Source organism: Myotis davidii, unplaced genomic scaffold (genome assembly GCF_000327345.1).
Source record: "Myotis davidii unplaced genomic scaffold, ASM32734v1 scaffold2663, whole genome shotgun sequence".
Classification (NCBI taxonomy): domain Eukaryota; kingdom Metazoa; phylum Chordata; class Mammalia; order Chiroptera; family Vespertilionidae; genus Myotis; species Myotis davidii.
In genome coordinates, this window is record NW_006296287.1 from 72,943 (window position 1) to 92,287 (window position 19,345).

Sequence of the window (19,345 nt, forward strand, 5' to 3'; positions counted from 1 at the left end):
GAAAAATAAAATTTAAACAAACACACATAAAAAGAAACAGTGCTAAATCTTAATGAGGGCAGTGAGCTTTGTGGCATTTTAACTTGTCCTAGACCCATCCAAGTCTGCTCAGCTCAGAAGTAGCCTCGAAAGATAAAAGCTTACATTCCCAGTAATACTGGGAACATAAAGGAGCTGGAGCTTTCTTTGAAAGCCTAGTGCTCTAAAGCTTCTCCCCAGGGGGCATTTATCACCAGTATTTAAAGGAAAGTGCTTAATGTCACAGCCCTTAAGAGGATGGATAATAGTTGTGGCAAACAAGACTAACCCAAAGGTTTAAAAAGAAAAGCTGAGCAATGAGCTATCCACTGGGGATTTAAAAAGTTCCCACACATTTTTGGGAATCTAGAAGGCCATAAGCATTCATAGCGTATGATCAGGAAAGACTTGAGAAAGCCCTAAGCACTCACTGTGGCTGACGCTGAGGCTCTAAAAAGCAGGAAGTGAAGCCTTAGGAAAGTTGTAAACTGCCTGCCTGGATGTTGAAGACACATAGTGCCCCTTTATCTAGCACTGGGAGACTTACTGACTCCAGGCATTTAAGGAAATCAATGCCCAATCATTAAATGACCACTAAGCTAAATGAGTAGAGACTTCAGTAGTATATACTGAATAAAAAGAATACATACTTTAATGACTTTTCTGAACCAATGCTATAAACAAACAAATTACAGGTAGCAACAAAACAAATCCTGGAAAGTAGAATGGGGCAAATCTGATTTCCAGAGCTGCCACATTATTGAAAAGTTCAGATTTCAACAAAAAAATTACAAAATTTGCAAATAACTAAGGAAGTGTAGACATACACAGGAAAACAAGTAACAAATAAACACTGTACCTGATTTCCTAAAGAAAGTTGGATTTATTAGACAAGGACTTTATACCAGCTATTCGAAGCATTTTCAAAGACATAATGTAGACCATGTATAAAGAATTAAAAGTATGCCCTGGCCAGTTTGGCTCAGTGGATAGAGCATCAGCCTGTGAACTCGTGGGTCCTGGGTTCAATTCTGGTCAAGGACACATGCCTGGGTTGTGGGCTCGATCCCCACTGTGGGGTGTGCAGGAGGCAGCCGATCGATGATTCTCTCTCATCACTGATGTTTCTCTCTCTCCCTCTCGCTTCCTCTCTGAAATCAATAAAATATATTTTTTAAATTAAGTATGAGAATTATGTTCCAGCAAACAGAGAATACCAATAGACAGAAATGTAAAGAATGAATCAAACAGACATTTTGAAGTTTTAAAGTAAAATAACTAAAATGAAAATTTCACTTAAGGGTTTCAACATCAGATTTGAGCTGGTAGAAGAAAGAATTAGTAGCTTGAGATTTTTCCATTCTGATCCACAGCAAGTAAAATAAATGAGGATTATGAGCAGAGACAAAGGGATCTGTGGGATGCAATCAATTTAACAACACATGCATATGAGATTCCTAAAAGAGAATGAAAGGGGAAGAAAGACTATTTGTAGAATTAATCACTGAAACTTTTCCAAATTTGATGAAAAACATTAATCTATATACCCAAGAAGTTCAACAAACTATAAGTTGCAATAAACTCTAAGAGACTATATACCATAACCAAACCAAAGACAAAGGGAAGATCTTGAAATCAGCAAGACAGAAGTGATGTATATCATACAAAGGATTCTTAGTAAGATTTACAGCTCATTTATCAACAGAAACCTGAAGGATAAAAAGCAGTGGGGTTTCATAGTCAAAGTATTTAAAGAAAAACACTGTCAACCAAGAATTCTAAAGCCAGCAAAACAATTTCATTGCCCTATAAGAAATGCTAGAAGAAACTCCAGATTAAAATGAAAGGACAGTATACAGTAAAGCAAATTCACATGCAAAATGAGTACTAGTAAGGTAACAACTATATAGGTCAATATTTTTAAAAACTAAAAACATTTTTTTGTATCTCATTTTTTTCTATTTAATTAAAAAGTCAGCTGTGTGTAAAGATGTAATTTGTGACAGTAATAGCATAAAGAAGAAAGGGAATGGGATTATAGAGAAGCAAAGTTCTTGTACACTATTGAAATTAAGTTGATATTAATCTGAACTAAAATGATATAATTAAGATATTAATGTTAAAACCCAGGACAATTACTAAAAAAAACCTCAAATATATATATTTAAAAAGGAATTAAAATGGGACACTAGAAAGTAGAAAAACTCAAAAGAAGGCATTAATGGAAAAATTAATGAACAAAAAGAAGTAAGACACAGAGAAAATAGAAAAAAAGAACAATGTAAACCCTACTTTGCCAGTTATTAAATTTAGTATAAATGGATTAAGTTCTCCAATTAAAAGGCAGAGATGGGCAAAATAGATAAAAACTCATAATCCTGCTCTATATGTTTACAAGACACACACTCTACATACCATAAAGACATTATCCAAATGAGAAACTGAATGGCTATACTAGTATCAGACAAAATAGACTTTAAGACAAAAATTGTTGTTAGAGACCTAGGAGGAACATTTTATAATGAAAAAAGGGTCAATCTATCAATAAGATATAAGTTATAAACATATGTGCACCTAACAAAAGAGTCTCAAAATACATGAAGCAAAAACTGACTGAATTGTAGGGAGAAACATAATTAAACAACAGTTGGAGACTTCAATTCCCACCACTTTCAATAATGGATAGGACAATTAGAAGAACAGCAAGAAAATATACACTATCTCAAAACTTCACTAAAATGCCTTAAAAAAAGGATGTGCAAATAGAGCAAAATGTTCACCATTAAATATGGGTGATAAATCTTTGGGTGCCCATCATACTAACCTTTCTAATTTTGTGTATATTTAAAATTTTTCACAATGAAACATTTTAAACATAAAAAAGGAAAAATATTTACTGATTATTCTAGTTCTTGTAACCACAGTAACTTGATTATTGCAGCACTGTAGCATATTTAAATCTTATAAGGCTAATTCCTTTTCATTTACTTTTTAATTTCAAAATGCTTTAAACTAATACCTGTTTACTCTTTTAAATTAATTTCAGAATGAGTTCACCACTAAATTCCATTAGGATTTTGATCTGAGATAGTGTTAGACATATACATTTAATTAATGACCTTTTATTTATTTTTAATTTTTTAAAAATATACTTTATTGATTTTTTACAGAGAGTAAGGGAGAGGCATAGGAGTCAGAAACATGGATGAGAGAGAAACATCAATGAGTCGCCTCCTGCACACCCCCTGCTGGGAATGTGCCCGCAACCAAGGTACATGCCCTTGACCAGAATCAAACCCGGGACCCTTCAGTCCACAGGCTGACGCTCTATCCACTGAGCCAAACCAGTTAGGGCTAATTAATGACCTTCTAAAATACTCAGTCTTTGTAACCAGGCAAATGGTACACCTTTATTTATTCATAACTTCTTATATGTTCCTTAGTAAAGTCCATGTAGGTTCCACATAGAATCTTAAAATTATTCTTTGGTATTTTATGCAATTGTTATTACCAATAGAATATTTTTTCTCAGTGCATTATGGTTTTATTAATGATATATAACAATTCTTGTTTTTTTTTGGATATCTGGTTTACATTCAGTAATTACCGAATGTATTGAATTCTTATATTAGTTTTAATGGTTTTTCGGTTGATTATCTTGCATTTCCTAATTATACAATCATATTATTTCTTTAACTTGTCAAATACTTATTAAACATCTCACATGTGCCAGGCACTGTACAAGATGCTATAGATACAATAAAGGACTAAAACAAATACTAGTAAGGTTCCTACCGCCAGGGAGCCTCATATCATGATAATTTGACCTCTTAATTTCCAATAGTTAGGGTTATTTCTGCTTCATTCTTAATTATGCTGTCTAGAATTTCTAGAACAATGCTAATAACAGTGATGATGGGCATAAGGGGAATACCCTTGGTAGAATGCCTCAGTCTTTTGGGATTAAGAATCTACTTTGAAAATATGATAAAAATTAGCTTTCTATTTACAGAAATATACATGCATATATGTACACATTGAAATTAAAACTACAGAGGTGTTCATTATCTGCTGTCTGAATAGGGAAACAATGGATAAGATCAACTTTTTATATAGAAATATTGTTTTTTTATGTAGAATGAGGGAAAAGTACCACAAACAAAATTACATATGTATACAAAAAATAACTATTTCCTTACTACATAAAAAGGGCAATTTGAAAAGCCGGGAGACATACATGGATAAATGGGCAAAAGTCAGAAATAAAATTTACAAAAGAAAAAATTCTTATGCTACTATGAACATCAAGGAAATAAAAATTAGTAAGATATTGTTGTTTGCTTGTAAATTACCAAAGAGCAAAAAAAATATCATGGTGGAGACTGCTTGTTCTCACCCAGTATCATTTTCCCTTTCTTGCTTTCTTTTTTTTAAAAAAAAACATGTTTTTATTGATAGCAGGGAGAGGGAGAGAGGAATAGAAACATCAATGATGAAAGATAATTATTGATCAGCTGCCTCTTGCATGCCTCCTATTGGGGATCAAGCCCACAAGTCAGGCATGTGCCCTGACCAGGAATCAAACCGTGACCTCCTGATTCATAGGTCAATGCTCAACCACTGAGCAACACGGGCTGGCCCTTCCTTGCTTTATGACAAAACACATGACTTTGTGGGACAGAAATGTACATAGCTAAAGACTACATTTCCTGGCCTGTCTGACAGATAATCTTGGCCATGTGACATAATTTCAGCAAAGATGATATTAAAAAAAGACTGTAAAAAAAACCCCACAAAACTGTAACTCACAAAACCCACAAAACTGTAACTCAGAGACCTCTGCAGAGGTAAAGCAGCCATCTTGTGACCCTGAGGGGATAAGCACTCACTAAGGATGCCTGATAGGTTACTGTTACTCACAGGCAAATACTATTCCTAACTGATATGCTCAATGCCTGTAAAGATTTACAAACAATATCCTCACACATGGCTGGTGAGACTGTACACTAGTACAACCTTTCTGAAAAGCAATTTGGCAATACATACAAAGAGCTTTTAAACACTCATATTAACAAATTGTAACTCCGAGCTGTGGAAGCAGTGAAGGTGCTCTCATGCATTGCTTGTGGGTGTGTAAACAGTCTCTAAGATATAATTATTAAGTGAGAAAGGCACATAACAGTGCATAAAGTATGCTTCCAATTGAGTGGGAAAAAAGAGGGGGGAAATATATATGTGTTTGCTCGTATATGCATAAACTACCTCTGAAAGAATAAACATGAAACTGGTAACAGTAGCTGACTCCAGATAAGAAACTGGAAAGCTATGGAACAGGGACTGAAGGAACTTTTCACTGTATACAATTGTATTTTTTTTCTTTGGCCCATCTAGTCACATGGAGATCCATCCTAAGTAAATAATCAGAGATACAAACACTTACATAAAAAGATGTTCACCCCAAATGTTATCACTAATTGTGAAAACTTGGGACTAAGCTAAATGCCCCACATCAAAGGAGAAGTTAGGTAAATTAGATATATCAATGAAATAGAATGCTTTGTAACCACTAATATATTATTTATAAATGATGGCATAGGGATGTGCTTAAGATATAATGTTAACTTAAAAGACCAGATATATTCATTGGCTTTAAACTTTTACACTCAACTTCTAGTCAATGTAGAGTTATCATTCTCAAGACAATGTAAATAACCTTGACAATGTAAATGAAAAAATGTGGCTCATAGAAGGTTGGAGGAAGGAAGGAAAAAGTAGCAGACAGCCCAGCCAGTGTTGGTCAGTGGTTGAATGTCGGCCTATGAACCAGGAGGTCGTGGATTGATTCCTGGTTAGGACATATGCCCAGGTTGCAGGCTCGATCCCCAGTGGGGGGCATGCAGGAGGCAGCCAATCAATGATTCTTATCATTGATGTTCCTATCTCTTTCTCCCTTGCCTTTCCTCTCTGAAATCAATAAAAAATATATTTTTTAAAAGCAGTTGTAAAAAAAAAAAAAAAAGCAGCCGTAATGTCTATATCTTACAGAGTGGATAAGCAAGAGAGATCGTCAGAAACTGATGGAAGGAGAAACAGGTTAAGTTAATAAATCAAGAAATTATGTTATAAACTCTATAATATTGTTTTGAAGGTAACCACAACAAAAATGAAAACTATGAGGCCCTCACAGGCATGGGATTGTAGGTGGGAAAAATAGGAAGACGACGACTGCATTTCATCCTAAACTCCTCTATTATTTATTTTGCTACCAGATACACACATTATTTTGAATAATGGACAAAATAATTTTAAAGTAGGATATATGATTGTATATATAATATGATTTCAATCATAAAAAGAAAAATGCACAAGACAAAAGACTAGAAGGAAATATATCAACACATTAATAGTGGTTGCTTCTGGGTGGAAGAATCATGAGTAGTTTCTTTTTATACTTTTCTCTATGTTCTGTAGTTTCCAAATTTTCTATTATGTCCTAAGTCAGAAGCTATAGGGGAAATAAAATCAGAAAATAGGCCTGAGGAAAGAAAAAAGAAATACTTGCTGATTGATGCACTAAGAGAACACTTTCCAGGGCTGCCTTGCCACTTCACACCCCCAAAGCGAAGTAAACACCAGACCCAAATAAGGCTGGGTGAGGAGAGCAGGCCCTTTATTTACTGGGGAAACATAGGTACTGAGATGCCAGCACCCTCTGTGATGGTCTGTTGTAGTCAAGACCTCAATTTGCTCACATCTCCTTGCATTCATGAGAATTTTGCAGCTCCCTTTCAGGAGATGGAATATACTTCTCCTGGAATCAAGGCTTGGCCATGTAACTTGCTTTGGTCAATGGAACAATAGAAAACATGACACAAGCCGAGACTTGAAGAGACTTTGCACATTGGGGCTTGTCCTCTCGATGCTGGATACCCTCGTGCTTGCTACCTTGTGAAAAAACACTTGTCAATGAAAGACCACGCAGAAAGAGGCCCCAGCCCAACCCAAGTTAGGTCCCAGACACTTGAGGAAGACCTCTGCAGATCATCCAGCCCCAGTCAAGCTGGTCCAGAACAGCAGATCAATCTAAAGAATGATGAGAAATAATTACCTGCTGTTGTTCTAAGCCACTAAGTTTTGAGTAGCTGGATAAGCAGCAAAAGCTAACTGACACACCCTCCAATGTGAAAATCACCCGGCCAATAAGATGAATAAAATTCTTAAAAAAAAATTCTTTTATTATCCTCTAAATTCCATGTCCAACTCAATGATCATCTTCTTCTTTTTTCAAAGATGGCCTCTCAGCGAGTACAGGTGACAGTCTAAGGCAGCCATGGGCAAACTATGGCCTGCAGGCCGGATCTGGCCTGTTTGAAATGAATAAAACTAAAAAAAAAAAAGACCGTACCCTTTTATGTAATGATGTTTACTTTGAATTTATATTGGTTCACACAAACACTCCATCCATGCTTTTGTTCCGGCCCTCCGGTCCAGTTTAAGAACCCACTGTGGCCCTCGAGTCAAAAAGTTTGCCCACCCCTGGGCTATGATGATGGTAGCAAAATATTCTCAGAAGCCTTAGACTGCTTGCTAAAATCTGTTCAAGGTCTTCTTCATTTCATTTTAAGCCATATAATATCAGAAGCAAAGTGCTCCATTACCTCTGGCTTTGCTGAACTGAGAGCACGAATTGATCGTTTTTGCTCCAGCACCTAATACCTGGCACACAACAGGCACAGTTTGCTAAATAAATGAATGACTGAATCATGTCTTCCTATAATTAATATCCCACCTACCTCCAGCCTATTTGTCCCCTAACCACCCCGACAGAGTTTAAGGATAGAACACTAGGTCACCTTTAGGACTCCATGGAGCATCATCTGAATTCTTCTTTTTCTTGGGTCGAGATTTCAAAGCAGGGTCATCATCATCAGATTCCAGGGAAGGGTAAACTGTAGTGAGAGGGAAAAGCAAGGTAAACTGAGATCTCATCCAGAAGGGTAAAAACAGAAGGATACCTACAACTCAGCTCCTACCACGCCCCATGGACCCTTTACTTAATCCATATTCAACTACAGGAGTCCCTGAATGAGCCACATACTTTTCATGCCTTTCTACCTTTGCACCCCTGCTGCAAATGTCTAATTCATCTAATGATCATCTAATTCTGACTCACTCACCCATCACTTTAGTGAGTAATTTCATGAGATACTTTACTGACCCTGCAAAATTAAGCTTTAGATTTCATTCCCTAAAGCCTTCCCTCACTCTCGTAATCTGATTCAGGTGCCTTCACAGCTCTTCATAGTATCCTGTGCATACTCTTACTGTAGTTATTTTATATAGTACTTAAGAGATAATTAGTAAATCTGTCACCCCGAATTTACCAGGAAGACAGGGAAATGTACTGTGTGATTTCAAACAAAGGGAGCCTAACATAATGCAGAGTAGGTATTCAGAAAGTGTTTGTTGAATTAATGAAAAAAGAATGGGATACATATTATTCACACAAAAAAAGGGAACAAAAAGACTACTTGGCTGAATTAGGAACAAGATTACTGGAACTGAATGTTCTGGATATCAAAATACACATATAAGAGCATCTCATACTATACAAATACACACAAACATCCAGTTTTATCACATTCCCCTTACAATCCACATGCAACACCTATAGAATTTAAGGGGAAAGTGGTCTATAAAGGTCCTATGATGAGGTCAAACTCTGCCACTGTGGCTAAACCTAAAAGAGAAGCAAAGTGAGATTGAAAACTTCCTCTTAATGACTAGCTTCAAATTTCTCTAGAATTTTACTTCATCAGAGAAATTGAGTCTCCCACCTCTTTCTAGAACAAAGAGTTGGCCAATCTATAATAATAAAAGCATAATATGCTAATTAGATCGGACAGCCAAACGACCTTCCAGATGTCCTTCCGGTAGACCTTCTGGACGAAGCTGCGGCTGCGAGGGCCGAGCCCCTTGCACGAATTTCGTGCATCGGGCCTCTAGTAGACATATGAAAAGATACTCAAAGTCACTAATCACCAGAGAGATTCGAATTAAAACAACAATGAAGTATCACCTCACAACTGTCAGAATAGCTATCATCAATAAGTCAACAAACAAGTGCTGGAGAGGGTGTGGAGAAAAAGGAACCCTAGTGCACCATTGGTGGGAATGCAGACTGGTGCAGCCACTGGAGAAAACAGTATGGAGTTTCCTCTAAAAATAAAAAATGGTCCTGGCAAGTTTGGCTCAGTGGATAGAGCGTCAGCCTGTGAGCTGAAGGGTCCTGGGTTCGATTCTGGTCAAGGGCATGTACCTCAGATACAGGCTCAACTGGGCCCCGGTCAGGCTCATATGGGAGGCAGCCAATCGATGTGTGTCTCTCTCCTGAGGCATGGATGCATAGAATAGACTGCCAGATCTCAGAGGAAAGGGGGGAGGAGGGGGAGGAAGAGATGAACCAAAGAACTTATATGCATATATGCATAGCCCATGGACACAGACAATAATGTGGGGAAGGCCTGGGGTAAGGAGGGAGCCAGGTGGAGGGAGACAAAGGGGGTGAATGGGGGATATCTGCAATACTCTCAACAATAAATATTTAAAAATACTCTCAGAAAAAAATACTCTCAGCAAAATAAGAATAGAAGTGAACTTTCTTAACCTCATAACCTATAGCTAACATCATAATAGTGCAAAGACTGAATGCTTTCCTCTTAGATTGGGAACAACGCAAGGGTGTTCACTTTCTTACCACACTGTGTTTGAAATGCTAGCTAGAACAAAAAGGCAAAAAGAAAAAATTACATACAGATTGGAAAGAAAGGAATAAAACTGTCCCTACTTAAGCAGAGGCTAGGTGGAGGGGGACAAAAGAGGGGAAATGAGCAACAACTGTAATAGTGTCAATAATAAAAAAAAAATTGTCCCTACTGGCACGACATGATAATCTATACAAAAGAAAAAAGAATACACCAAAACAACTATATTGAGTTTACCAAGTTTTCAAGATATAAGGAAAACACACAAAAATTAATCAATCGTGCGCGCGCTAAAAAATTGGGAACCAAGGTTTAAAAAAGATACCGTTTCCAATATCACCAAAGAATACAGAGCTTAGGGATAAAGATAACAAAACATGTGCAGGATCTATATGCTGAAAAGTATAAAAAACTGATGCAATATGCATATAAGCATAACCAACGGACATAAGACACTGGGGGGTAGGGGAGGCCAGGGGATTGTCAAGGGTGGGGGAAAAAAAGGATACATATGTAATACTCTTTGTAACACTTTAAGCAATAAAACAATAAAAAAATAAAATAAAATAAAATAATAAAGCAGCCAAAAAAAAAAAAAACAACCTGATGCAATAAATGTTTCAACAACTAAATATGGAGGGACATGACATGTATATAGATTAGAAAACTCAATATACCTAAGGTGACAATTCTCTTGCAGTCATTGTAAAAATAGTTTGGTGGTTCCTCAAAGAGTAAAATATAGAATTACCATATGACCTAGGAATTCTATCCTAGGTATATTCCCAAGAAAAATGAAAACATATGTCCACACAGAAAAATACACACAATAGTGTTTTAGCAGTATTATTAATAGCCAAAAGGTAAAAATCCAAATGCCCATCAGCAGATGAATAAATAATTAAATTGTGGCATACCCATACAATGGAATACTATTCAGCCATAGAAAGGAACAAAATGCTGACTCATGCCACAACTTAGATGAACCTTGAAAACATTATGCTAGGTTAAAGAAGCCAGACACAAAAGGTTACATATTATATGATTACTTTTATATGATATATTCATAATATGTAAATACTGATAGACAGAAAGCAGATTAGTGGTTACTAGGGAATAAAGGGAAAGGGACATGAGGAACAATTACTTAATGAATACAGGGTGTTTTCTGGGATGATGAAAATATCTTGGGCCCTGGCCAGGTAGCTCAGGTGATTAGAGCACCATCCCAATACGCTAAGGTTATAGGTTTGATCCCCAGTCAGGGCACATACAAGAAGCAACCAATGAATGCATAAATAAATGGAACAACAAATCAATATTTCTCTCTCTCACTAAAAATCAACCAATCAATCAATCAAAAAGAAAATGTCCTGTAAATAGAGAGGGGTAGTAGTTGTACCACACTGTGAATGCACTAAACACTTTAAAATAGTCAATCAGTGGTGAATTTTCTCACAATTACAGATAAAGCCCTAACAACAGATGACCTACAGACAAGTGACAAAAATCATGCAATAGTGCCTCCCATCATAAAAGAGCAAGTGGTGGTTCTGTTTTCTACAAAATTAAGCTCTGGTAAGAAAGAAGGATGGCTGCGAGAGCAGATGAAGAAGTGAAGACACTTCCCTGTGTTTAAAAAAAGACTGCTGAAGACTAGGCCCTGGATCACATTTTAATTTGATGAAGCTGGTATCTACCTTAAGCAAACGCCCTCAAGAACCTACGCCTGGAAGAAAGAAGTCCAAGCCCAGGGATTAAGGCTTCAAAAGATCCACTGACCCTGATGCTGGGTGCAAATTCCAATGGGCTCTAACTGAGCAAGGATTAGTATTAGGATCATCATTATCTGGGTCACTGTTTTGGCTTCAAAGCCAAAGAGATTTTGAGGGGTGTGCCCTTAGCCCTCTTTTTCCTGCAAGCTCTATTATTTTACAAATTTTCAGAATGTGGTGTTTTTCAGGAAACAGAGAGGGGTAGTGGTTGCATACATCCCACTGTAGCAGAAGTCTCTGATGAAAGATGTCAGTCTCCATAATTAATCCACAAATACTATGTAATCCTAATAAAAAATCCTAATAAAATTTGACAAGCTGATTCTAAAATCCATCTGGAATAGAAAAAGCTCAATAATGGCCTAGAAATTCTGGAAAAATAAGAACAAGTAGGTTGGTATCTCCTTGTTAAACTGCCTTTGTAGTGTTGCTGGGCAAAGCAGGAGCAGGGAGGGTATGGGAAAGCAGAGGCTGACTGAGCTGTTTGTTCTGAGGGGACCAGTAAGACCAGCCCTGGATGTCTTGGCTGTAGGTGGATGTAACTATCTGCTGAAAGTAGAATGGATGGCCAAGGAACTTGGCACGCCCCCAAGACCAATCACAGCTCAGAACAGAGATGATGGGCTTGATCTGTGGTCTCCTCAGGGGCAAAGCAAGTTCTGCAAAAGGGATTTGCCTTACAAGACACAAGACCTATAGTAACTAATCTATGTGTTATTGCCACAGGAACAAACAAAATGATGTTATGGAACAGAATAATTATAATATCTAACACACAGCACTTACCACGTGCTAGGCAATGTTCTAAGTGCTTTATGTATATTAATTCATTTTAACCCCACAGTAACCTATATGAGGTAGGTACAGAGAGGCTAACTAGCTTGCCAAAGGTCAGATAGCTATTAAGGAACAGAACTTGGAATAAAGCGTAGAAAAAATATCTAGCTTTACATGGGAATTCAGTTTATGACAAAAGTAGAACTTCAAATCAGGGGGATAATGGTGAACTAGCCAATAAATGGTGCTGGGGCAAATGACTACCCATATGGGAAAAAAAATAAGTTACATTTTTTTTAATTTATATTTTATTGATTTTTTACAGAGAGGAAGGGAGAGAGATAGTTAGAAACATCGATGAGAGAGAAACACCGATCAGCTGCCTCCTGCACACCCCCCACGGGGGATGTGCCCGAAACCCAGTTACATGCCCTTAACCGGAATCGAACCTGGGACCTTTCAGTCCGCAGGCCGATGCTCTATCCACTGAGCCAAACCGGTTTTGGCTAAGTTACATTTTTAACTCCCACAATTCACAAAACTTGATTCCAGAAAAAAAGCTAAAATTTTAACTGCTATACAAGTTTTAGGTGAAAATATAAGAAAGTCTTCTTACACAAGCCATAAAATACAAAAAAATGGTAAAGATGACTTTGTAAAAACTGAAATCTTCTATATGCTTAAAGGATACCATAAATAAATTAAAATACAAGCAACAGACAAGAAAAATATTTTTCAACACTTCAAGAACATATTAAAAACACTCCAAGAAATGTAGAATAAAGAACTCACAAATCAATAAGAAAAACAAACATCCTAATAGAAAAATGGGTAAAAGACTCAATAGATAATTCACAGAAAAGAAATAAAGAGCCAATAAACATAAAACAAACTGAGACACCATTTTTTGCCATCTGATTGGCAAAAATAAAAAAGGCTGGTACGCCGAAACCGGTTTGGCTCAGTGGATAGAGCGTCGGCCTGCGGACTGAAAGGTCCCAGGTTCGATTCCGGTCACGGGCATGTACCTGGGTTGCAGGCACATCCCCAGTGGGGAGTGTGCAGGAGGCAGCTGGTCGATGTTTCTCTCTCATCGATGTTTCTAACTCTCTATCTCTCTCCTTTCCTCTCTGTAAAAACTCAATAAGATATATTTAAAAAAAAAAAAAGGCTGGTAACATCCACTACTGGTAAGGCTGTGGAGAGACAGGTTTTGCTCATACACTACTCATATACTGGCCATTTTGGAGGGGGATTTGGCACTCTTAACATTTATTTTGTACATACCCTTCAACCCAGCATGTCTAGCCACCCTAGAGAAATGTTAGCTGGCACATGGGCTCTAAAGGTTATTTATACGAATTTTCATTGAAGCATTGTTAGAAATAGTAAAATATTAGAAACAACCTGAATGTTAATCAGTAGGAAATGGCTAAACAAATTATGGTACAGCTACGCTATCAGACTACTATACAGGAGGTATATCTCAATATTGTTGATGAAATATATCTCTAGGAACTGATACTGAAAGATATCCAAGCAAGCTTTAGAACCACAGACACTAAACAGCACTACACCTTTATCTATTTATAGCTACATGCAGGTATAAACACAAGAAAATGAAAGGTGTAAATCAAACTGATAACAAAGGTCACCTGCCTCAGATAACCTCAGAGTCAAAAAGTAACTTTTAGCCCTAACCGGTTTGGCTCAGTTGATAAGAGCCTGGGGACTGAAGGGTCCAAGGTTCGATTCCAGTCAAGGGCATGTACCTCGGCTGTGGGCACATCCCCAGTAGGGGGTGTGCAGGAGGCAGCTGATCAATGTTTCTCTCTCATCGATGTTTCTAACTCTATCCCTCTCCCTTCCTCTCTGTAAAAAATCAATAAAATATTTTTTAAAAATCAATAAAATATATTTTTTTAAAAAAGTAACTTTTACTTTCTCTGTCTTGTTCTAATTTGGGTCAATAGCACTAATTTTTTTAAAAATAGTATTAAAACAAAAGCTCATTAATGTCAGCTATACTATACAAAAAGTGCTTTATACACTGAAGTACTCAATAAATCTTAGCTTACAAAAAAGAGTCATCTCTTAAATGTAAAAAGCCCACCAAAAGGTTATTATAAATACTTGTGCCAGGGATGAACGGAATGACATAGAACACAAAAAATACAGGTGACGGAAGTGAAATAGGCAAGAGGGAAAAAGGTCACCAGCAGGGAAGGCTGGACTGAAAGTGAATGACAACTAATTGTAACAGCTACCAATTTCTGAGGACCACCCGTGAGCAAGACAGTAGTCAGGTGCTTTGTACAAGCATCATCTCTAATCCTTAAATCAACCTGTGAGATAGCCCCATTTTACAAATTAAGAAAATATGGCTCGACTGTCCTGGACTGAGATTGGGATTGAGACTGGGGTGGGGGAACCCTTGTGGCCGGCACTCAAGTGCTCAGCTGCCCTTACTATATTCTGCATCCTTGAAGCATGCTCCCAAGCTGTCCTGTTCATCCAGACTGGCGTTCTCCTCCTCCTCCTCGCTCTCGGTTCTCCAGTATGCTGGCCGCTTGATGGGCCGCTTTCCTGGGGTGCGCTGGGAAGCAGGACTGCTCGACACTGTACCCAAACCACTGCTGGAGCTCGTACTGCTTCGGTCCTGCCCCGCGGTCCACCAGGCCTGCAGGCTGGAGGTAGCTGGGGAGGACGATGAGGACTGCAGGTTGGCCATGCACAGCATGCCCTGGATGGCCTCCTGAGTGCTGGGAGAGGCAGGGGCCTCGCTGCAAGGGACAGAGGAGAAATGCTTAGGTAGTTTCTTTAGTTGTCAATGGAAATGAGTCATCAGAATAGTCAGGGAGGAGGGCCAACAGCTGAGGGGTCAGGGTGAGAGAAGGAAGAGAATTATCCCAGGTGAAAAAACAGAAATCAATAAAGGATCCAGATAGTACCACAGACTGTTTTCATCAAAAGGCCAGTCCTTCTTGCTTCAAGTCTCTCCATAGACAGCACACAAGATGACAAAAAGAGGGGCGCATCTCCCTCCATGTTCATCCATGCTGCATTCTTTCTTTGTTTTTTAAAAGACCCAGTTCTCCTTCCTTGTCTCTTCCAGCCCCTCTTCCAACTTCCCAAAACACAAAACTGATTCCCCTTGATGTCTATATAGTCTCTCTCTCTCAGACCTTAAGTTTCTTAGGACAGATTTCATATCTACTTTATTCTTTCAGTCCAAATGCCCTGGCTAATTCTTTGTCCCTTTAAATAATAGCTTGATAAATGTTTGCTGACTGGCTGCCTTAGCCCTTTGAGTGGGAGATGAGGGTATGTTGTTTGACTGCCTTGGAAGGGGAGATCAAAGCCAGTACTCACGTGAGGGCAGCATAGTCAGGTCCCCCCACCTGCCTGCTGGCCTTGAGCAGATCAAGAATTCCACCAGCTCCACTCCCATTCCCAAGCTTGCCTTCAACCCCTTCTACCATGTCCTCATCTGTTGTATAGTCCTCCTGTTGGGGAAAAAGGATATCACCTTAGCTGCCCAGGGTTGGTCAGATAAGTGCTCAATGATAGTCTCACTCCTGAAACTAGTATCTTCTCAGCACCAAGTATAGACTAGTATAAACAGAATATTCATTCTTTCATCTTCATTCTCACAGAATCTTTGTGAGGTAGGTAGTATAACTCCCATTTTATAGATAGTGAAACTAAGGCTCAGTGAAGTTAGTTTGTGCAAGATCGCAAAAAGATATTCCAAATCAGATGCTCTTTCTGCTACCTCACACTGCTTTTATTTTACTCTCTATTAAAGACTTTTAAATATTTTAACTAAACTATAATCTTCCATTCATACGCTCAGCAACACTTAGTACACAATCTTTCACTTAATAAATACCATAGCCATTGAATACACAGGTAACTCCCGCCCCCCCCTTCCACAAGTAGAATGACAGTATCTGCCTTCTTTCTCTATAACCAGAATGAGCAGAAAACTAAACACAGGGCAGGCTCCTACCTCAATATCAAACTCAACTTCTCCTGGTTCTCGAACTCGGTTGGGGTCAGAGCAAGGCTTCGCACGGGGCAGCTTTCGGGGAAATTCTAGAAAACAAAGGTATGCACTGATCATGAAGCTAAGATTAATATCTAAACCAAACACCCAGGGGAAAGAAAATAAGACTATAGTATTCCTAAAAGTAATGACCACAGACGACTGATTTAGAAAGGTTAGGAATTAGCTTACAAATAAATCTCTAGAGTAAAGGTTACATGGAGGCCTACAGAGCTGGTAAATCAGAATGTCAACAAGCTCAGGACTAATGTCTGGAGTCTATCAAGGGCACAAAAAATTCATAATAGCCCAAGAAGCAGGAAAGAGAAAGAACAGGTACACACTTGGTCTTATTATCAGAGTCGTCTTATCCTTTCCCAATCTCTCATCAATCTGCAGTTCATCATCTGAATCCAAGTCAAATTCATCATCCATCATGTGTTCTGCCATTAGCCTAGCTTTGTCTGCCTTCCTTGCGATCTTGGCTCGCCGAGACTTGGATAAGCTCTTTACCCTCTTGGTACTAGAGGAAAACAGAACATAAAATTAGTCACACTCGATATTGTTATGGTGGCAATTCTCTCCAAATTGATCTATAGATTCAATGCAATTCCTATCAAAATACGGCTAGATTTTTTTAAGGAATTAGTAAACTAATACTAAAATGTATACAAGCATACAAAGGTCTCAACTGGCCAAAACAATTTGGAAAAAGAACAAAGTTGGAGGACTTATACTACTCAATTTCAAAATTTACTATAAAGCTACAGTAATCCAGGTAGTGTGATACTGACATAAGGACAGACATATGTCATTGAAACTGTACTGCAAGTCTAGAAATAAACTCTTAAGTTTATGGTCAATTGATTTCTGATAAAGGTCCCAAGACAATTCAGTCGGGAAAGGATGGTCTTTTCAACAAAGGTGCTGAAATAACTGGCTATCACATGCAAAGAAATAGGGATTCGTACCTCCCATGATACTCAAAAATTAATTCAAAGTGGATCATAGGTCTAAATGTAAAATCTAAAACTATAAAACTTCTAGAAGAAAATGGAAAATATCTTTGTGACCTGGGATTAGGTAAAATTCAAAATGTTTGTGCTTCAAAAGACACTATTAGATAACTGGTTTGGCTCAGTGGATAGAGCGTCGGCCTGCGGACTGAAGGATCCTGGGTTCGATTCCGGTCAAGGGTATGTACCTTGGTTGTGGGCACATCCCCAGTAGGGGGTGTGCAGGAGGCAGCTGATCGATGTTTCTCTCTCATCGATGTTTCTAACTCTCTATCTCTCTTCTTTTCTCTCTGTAAAAAAATCAATAAAATATATATTTTTTAAAAAGACACTATTAAGAAAATGAAAAGACAAACCACAGACTGAGAAAAAATACTTGCAAATCACTTATCTGGGGAAGTATTTGTATCCAGAATATTTAAATAACTCTTAGAACTCTATAATAAGACACATACACCAATTAAAATGAGCAAAAGATATGAATAGACCTTAGTCATTGAATGCACAGGATATCTTTTTTCTAAAGATGATATACAAATGGCTAATAATCACACAAAAAGATGCTCAACATTGTTAAGTCTTAAAGGAAATGAAAATTAAGCCACAATGAGATACCACTTTATATCCATCAGAATGGCTATAATTAAAAAGAGAGAGAATAACAAGTGTTAATCAGTATATGGAGTAACTTGTAATTGCTGGTGGGAATATAAAATGGTACATTTCGGAATAAAGTTTTGGTAGTTTCTTAAAAACTTAAAAAGTTACCATATGAACCAAAACTTTACTCCTAAGTAAGAAACAAAAAAATATAGCCACACAAATATTTGTATGCAAAATGCTCATAGCACCATTATTCATAACCCAAAGTGGAATCAATCCAATGACCACCAACTAGTGAGCAGATAAACAAAATGTGGTATATCCATACAATGGAATACTATTCAGCAATAAAAAGGAATTAATGATACATACTACAACATGGATGAACCTAAAAAACATTATCCTAAGTGAAAGAAGCCAGACACAAAAACACACATACTGTGTGACTCCGTTTATAGGACGTGTCTGGAAAAGGCAGATCTATACAGACAGAAAGTGGATTAGTGGTTACTGGGTCTGGGGGGAGGGAACCAGGGCTAACTGTAAGTGGGTATAAGGGATCTTCTGGGAGATAGAAATATTCTAAAATTGGATGGTAGTGATGGTTGCATATTCTTTAAATTTATTAAAAATCATTTAATAGTACACTTAAAACAGGTTAACTATATGGTAACTAAATTATACCTGAAAAAAGCTGTTAAAATATATAGTTAAAAAAACTCAAAAGTAGCTTAAATAATCCTATTACACATGGTAAACAATATTAACCAGTACAAACTGCTAAAATAAACCTTATTATTAAAAAGAAACACATTTTTGGTAAATTTGTATACTTGACATATTCAGCGAATAGTCATTTGGTGAACTAGCTTTCAGTTGATTGGCTCTCATTAAATTGGCCTGTTTTCTACCTCATAGAGTTGTTGGGAGAATTAAATAAGCTAATGCAGAGACTGACACATGGTGAGTGCCCAATGTAGTAACGAAGTTCTTGGGGCCTCAGTTTCCACATTAGTAAAATAGGGATAACAACCCTGGTCTTCAGGGTTGTTGTGAGGACTAAATAAAATAATGTATGTAAATAGCTAAGATAGAAGTTAATACAGAGTGGGTGCTCTGTAAATGGTAGCTGTTTATACCCAGATCTTTTATTAACATCTAATTATGAAAAATGTCAAACATATTCAAAAAATGTAAAAGTATACCAAATTCCCATGTACCTATCACCCAGTTAAGTTCCAGCAATTGTCAATCTTGTTTCACAGCCGATCTTGTTTCATTTACACCTCAGCCTCCGCAAAACACTGGATTACTTTGGAGAAAAGCCCAGACATAATATCATCT

At 37.6% G+C, this 19,345-nt stretch overlaps 1 protein-coding gene across 3 annotated transcripts in view; it reads right to left on the reverse strand.

Moving 5' to 3' along the window:
• PHF8 (PHD finger protein 8) overlaps window positions 1-19,345 on the reverse strand; it is a 79,902-nt gene that overhangs the window by 10,866 nt on the left and 49,691 nt on the right. For all 3 annotated transcript variants that reach the window (XM_006771324.2, XM_006771323.2, XM_015568856.1), the window contains 5 exons: window positions 16,727-16,905; window positions 16,347-16,432; window positions 15,707-15,840; window positions 14,804-15,117; window positions 7,872-7,967 (listed from right to left, as the gene is read on the reverse strand). In XM_006771324.2, coding sequence (XP_006771387.1) covers window positions 7,872-7,967; window positions 14,804-15,117; window positions 15,707-15,840; window positions 16,347-16,432; window positions 16,727-16,905 — 809 coding nt within the window. The remainder of the gene's footprint in view (window positions 1-7,871; window positions 7,968-14,803; window positions 15,118-15,706; window positions 15,841-16,346; window positions 16,433-16,726; window positions 16,906-19,345) is intronic.